Below are 5,664 nucleotides of genomic sequence, written 5' to 3' on the forward strand. Positions count from 1 at the left end.
TGTGGCCGGCGGGTGGAACTGGATGAGCTTTAAGGTCCTTTCCAACACAAAACATTCTGTGATTCTAGGATGTTCTAAATTGTCACTTACTTATTTGATATTTAATGTCCTTTCTGGGACAGAGGAGAAGAATCATCTTTACTTATACATAAGCAAAGCAGATGCATCATTTTGTAGCTGCTGCAGTCTTAGGACTGATGTTAAGTGCAGCAGCATCAGCCCTTCTGAGCAAGGGAAGTGTTTGCTGGCCCATCTGTGGCATAGCCCACCAACAGTGTAGACAAAGCTCCCACAGAGCCAGTTCTGCTGCCTTTTCCCGTTGTGGAAATGTAGGAGAAATTGCTCCATGCAGTGGAGCTGGCTTGACTGTGTGTTTGACTTGCAGCACACATGGTGTCCTCAGGACTTACAGCACAGATCCGGGAAAGCCAACTTGAGCTGCGAGACTGAAGCAGATACCAATTTGTTTGGTGTTTTGTTTTTTTCAAACGAGCGAACATGTAACTTGTTTATGTGGATCTCTGTTGCTCTTGCAGATCTGTCAGTCATCTGAAATTTCCAGCGGCGGTTGCGCATTTCAAAATTGAGAAACACATTTAGAAAACAGCATTCGTAGTTCTTAAACCGTCTGGAGCCCTTCGTGCAGAGAGGAGCCTTCCGCCAAAGCTCCCCGCTGTGGTCTGCCCCTTCTGCAGAGATAGCTGGTGTCTCACTGCCATCTGTTGTCCGCTGTGTGGAATAGAAACTTGCCCCGTTAGGTTTTTGGTGGGGTTAAGCTCGTCTCCTCCTCCTCCATAGGAATTTAATTCCAAGAAAACATAAATGACTTGAAGGATTAAAAAAATAAGCAAAATGAAAGGCAATAGGTCAGGGCTGAACTGATCTTTAATTGGTGACAGCAGGAAAATCTCCCATGAATGGATAGACCTTAAGAGAGAGAGGGACAGAGAATGAATGCAAAAGATTTCTTGAGGCATAATGGGAATCATAACCTGCCATTCATATTACTGCAGTTCCCAGTTTTGAATGGCAAAACCCCAATGAAATTGAAAAATTTCTTTTATCCAGATTCCTTCCTCTGTTAATCCGTTTGGAATCTGAGGTGTAAAGTGGGTTTTCTTACTGATGTCATTCCTCTGTTGTACACATGCTGGAGAAAGGTAGTACAAGTAACATGGAAATGAGGAAGACAAATAGTTTTGGTCTCTATGCACTGGAGTATTTGTCTCGTAAATGCCTCTGACTCCATCTGTTTATGAATTCATCCATCAGAATGCTCATTAAAATACTGGCATTCTTATCTCACTCACACCCTTGGCCTTCTGTTGCTTTTTGCTTGTTTTCTCAAGAAAGTGCATGGATATCTTAGTGCTAAACATGAGAATTCTTTTCTGGATCCCAGAAAAACTGGGGGTTTCACCAAAACCTCATGGTCTGGTTGCTCCATGCTACTTACAGGAAAGAGAGGAAAGCCACCAGAGTCGCAGCACCCTGCATTTGTACAGAAGAGATACCACTTTATCCCAGAAGAGGGAATTATCTGCTGCAGAAGGATTTGTAGTCTTTCCTAAAGCTTTTTCCGAATAGTGTTTGGAGCTGGGAAGTTGATGAGTCCAGGAGCATCAGCTGCAGGAGTTTTCATTTTTCCAGCAGGACACAAAAGCGTCTTTGTGAGGATAAGAGTGGGTTGGTTTGGTTTATAGGGCTTAGCAGACACTTGGTATAAATCATCTCTCTGTATATTTTTTGTGTGTTTTTAACAGAATTGGTCTCCTCCAGGCTGTGAGAAGCTAGGGAAGTGCCTGAAACCACCCAAGTCTGATCCTAAGAAGTGCTTTTGGCCTCATTGATCTTCTCTGCAGCCCTCAAGAGCTACACAGAAAAGCTATAACCAGCCGGACATACAGTTTACAAAGCATGTCTTCTCATGTTGGCACTCCTGTTTACACAGGAAGGGTGTGATGTATGTATGATATCATCATTTGCCCTTCCAAAAGGGCCAGTGTTTATATCTCTAGTGCTCAGGGTTTAGCCTGTACTCTTCTGTTGTAGTTGTTTCCGTAAAAGGTAACTTTTCAGTGAAGACTGTTACAACTCTAAAAGCTCTCTGTACAACCACAACTCTGCCATCACCTCAGAAATGCCATGGATGCACCTTTCCTCTCACTCCTTCCACCCAATCTGCTCTCTCAAATCATCACTCATTCAGATGCCCCAACACCAGCATGTTCAGGAAACGTAGAGCCGCCAGAAAACCCTGCCCAAACTGCCCTTGTTTGGTTTGCCTATAACTTGTTGTTTTAACATTTGATTTCCATTGTGAAATCTGGACACCAGCTTGTTTTTCCTTTCTTCCTAAACCTGCAAGTACTGGGTGCAGCTGTAGGGCCCAAACTACTGGTGTGCATCACTGTGTTCCTGAGTAAGGGGTTGGCTCCAGGGAGAATGCTCTGCCTTCCTTCATCTGTAACTGCAAATATTCCGTAGGTAAAGAAACCTGAAGATAGTGTTCATGTAAGTATTGCCTTATTGACAGTGTGCAGGATATTCTTGGGGAGCTGGGGGTCAGTAGTTCATTTCAGGGGGTTTCTTCATTTCCAAAAAAAAGCTGGGTCCAAATATGGTTTAAGTCATGCCTCTCATCTCATGATCTGGACCCGGCCAACTGCAGGCTCAGAAATGCCCATTTACATCAGACATTAACTCTTGACCCTGTTTCCAGTGTACGCTCTCTGAGGAATTCTCCTTGTGCAAACTTTCCACAGCCTGGGTGTAGCACTGCTTTAAACAGAGTTCATGGTAAATGCCGATCCTTTGCACAATTTCACATTGCAGATTTCTCATCTACTTCTGAGCCTGTTTCACACTCTTGGCTATTGCTAATAAACATGTCTCAAACAAAACCGAGCAAGGTTACTCTGGGGCTTCAGGGAAGTAGCTAGAAGCAGTCCTGAGCATGCTGTTTGCACCACTGAATGCAAACAGGAATGCTCCACTTCTACCCCTCTAGTGTTTTAGACAGTCCATGGGCCCTCTCTGCATGCTGTTGTGCTGCCTTGGGAAAAATCCAGCATGTAAACAGCCCAGCTTCCTTCCCAAGCAAAGCTTGGGGCTGGCTTGAGAGCTCTGCTTCTGCTTCTTGAGAGCTCTGCTTCTGCTGTGCTCCTGCCTGGTACGGGCTTCTGTATTGCTTACTCTCACCCTCCCTGTAATCCCAAAGGCTCTCATTCTTTCTGTTCCCATGGTTTACATTACCTGTAATCCTCTCCACAGTAATTCCTAGTGTATATCTCACGAAGCTGGATAATCCTATAAGATTGCAATAAGAATAGCACTTGAGTCGGCTCTCACTGTTCCACCCATCAGAAATCCCAGCCAACACTTCATCAGCTGGCAGAACCTCTGAATCTCTGTGCATCTGCAGATGGCATTTGTTTATAGTCCAGATTTCTTATGATGTTCCTAATTGTCCTTCAAGTATATTAAAACATTTCTAGTTCATCCACAACATTTCTCCTTGTTTTGATGTTATGTGAATAGCTCAGGTCTGGAGAGATTCTGACCAGCCTGTTCTTCACTGATGCTGTATGAGGAGGGCAGGAAGGAGGACTTGCAGCAGTCATGTGTGTCTGTCAGCGCAGGAGACCAGACAAAACCAGTAACTTCCCATTTGCTGGGTCTGGTCCACCTCAGCTTTAAGGGCTTCTGTGAGCCACAGCTGTTCAGGACTCTGCAGTTCTCTAGTATCAGCAGATAGAGATACCAACCAGAGGAGGGAGTTCATCGCTGCAACTCCCTGAAAATCCCTGGCAGCCCTCGCATAGTTAGGAACAGATCTGCTGCGAACTGCAACAGCACTTTGTCTGTCTGCATGCTGCTATGAAGAGATCCCACTGCAGGACCACAGCTCATTGAGCTCTAGCCTAGACACGTTCCTTGGTTCTTAGCCCTTGCAGCAGGCACACTGTGAGTGCACTGGATGCCTGCTACCCCATGTCCCATGCCTGTCTGGCTGTCACTTCGTTCTTTACTTCTTCAAATCAGCAAGCTGTGAAAATACTGCTTTTCCCCTGTCTGTGTAACTTGCTCAGACAAGCCATCCTGTTCTCAGCACACACGGTGTTTGTCTGGTTACCCAGCACACTAAGCCCTCATTCCTCACTGAAGTAATCTCTCAGTGCATAGATACTGGATGTAAACTTTGCACTAGAAAGCTGACTTCTATAAGGGAATTAACTTCTGTTGATGTCTGTTTCTTATCTGCTTCATGTCCTTTTATTATGAAAGATCAAAGCTTAATGTGAAGAACCGAATGCTTTAAATAAGAATAGTAGTTTTACAGCTGGATGGATAGGAAGAATTTGAAATCAATGCCTTTTCCAAAGATGTACAGATTTTAAAGTTGTGAGATGAAGCACTAATGAAGAAAAATAAACTAATTTATTAGAAATGCATTATCTGAGTTGTCTGTGCGCACCTGTAAAACAACTGAACAACACCTTGCTTTGGGACAGTCTCACAGATACGTCTTCCAGATCATGAGACTGACCTGGGTTAAAAATAGCTTGTTTTGTTTTTCCCTGTATTATTTTTAACGTGGATCAATTTCCCAGCCCACACGGCTGCCCAAGCACAGCCCCAAGCCAGGGGTATACTGTGACTGTGTGCACCAGCACGGCTGCAGGGGTGAGCAGCCCAAACCCACTCATACACCCCTCAGCTCGCAGCAACCAGTACATGTAACCACATCTGCCCTTAAGAATTAGCCTCTGATCTGAGACTGGGCCATGTGATAGTTGCCCAGTTTGGGGAATTGGCCTTACTGGCTTTGCAGGAGCTGCCTGGGGCTGTGTGAGCAATCGCAGAGGACGGAGGGGTGGGTAGGCTGGGGTTCACTGCCCTGATGGGACCTGCAGCAGTGAAGCCTGTTTGTTGGTGGCTTCATTTCTCAAGCTGCAAGATGTGAGAGCTAAAGGAAAGATGATGTCTTCCTAAGACTGCTTCTATGTGACATTCATTTCTTTATATTTAAATACGTCTGCTAAATGCAAAAAGCTTAATATCTGCTTGGGCTAAGAGTCCAAGGAATTTCTTTCTTGCCTTTAATTTCCAATTAGCTGAGCCTCACGAGTCTCCCCACTCTGCCCCTGAGGCTGTGCTATCATCCAGCCCTCCACACAGAGAAGCTTCTGAAATTGATGTAACTAATAATCATGGAAAAAGTCCTACTGCATTTACAGTCCACGGCTGCGAAAATGGAGCCTTGATTTAAAATCCTGCAGCGACAAATGGATTATTTCGGTGGCAAATTAGTCTCTGTGGACCAACAATTTGGGGATCTGAACACTGGAACTGCAAACCAGAAGATCAATTCCGAACACTTAAGAGCCAAGGTTAATGCCCTGCAAACCTGTATTGAGTGCAGCAATGAAAGATAACATGCCTCTGCATTTAAATGGAAAGCTGAGGAGCGCGGTTATTAAAAGTGAAAATGGGCAAGTTCGGAACAGAATGAGAGCGAGTGATACCCACGTATTTGCTAATAAAATGTTACGTGGTGTCTGGGGACTGAGTTTCCAGCAAGGGCTGAGGACGACAGTGGGCTTTTACTGAAGGAACTGGAACTGATATTGCTGAGAAGGAAGCTGTTGGACTCGGGATGCT

The 5,664-nt window shown here is 44.9% G+C and overlaps 1 protein-coding gene across 1 annotated transcript in view; it reads left to right on the forward strand.

Moving 5' to 3' along the window:
• The window catches only part of GALNS (galactosamine (N-acetyl)-6-sulfatase), a 40,716-nt gene extending 38,866 nt beyond the window's left edge, over nt 1–1,850 (forward strand). Inside the window, exon 13 of the mRNA XM_010019178.1 lies at nt 1,764–1,850. Within this exon, the coding sequence (XP_010017480.1) occupies nt 1,764–1,850 (87 nt within the window). The remainder of the gene's footprint in view (nt 1–1,763) is intronic.
• Nucleotides 1,851–5,664: the final 3,814 nt, after the last annotated feature.

The sequence above is a fragment of the Nestor notabilis genome, unplaced genomic scaffold, assembly GCF_000696875.1.
Source record: "Nestor notabilis isolate BGI_N333 unplaced genomic scaffold, ASM69687v1 scaffold22197, whole genome shotgun sequence".
In the NCBI taxonomy this organism is placed as follows: Eukaryota; Metazoa; Chordata; class Aves; order Psittaciformes; family Psittacidae; genus Nestor; species Nestor notabilis.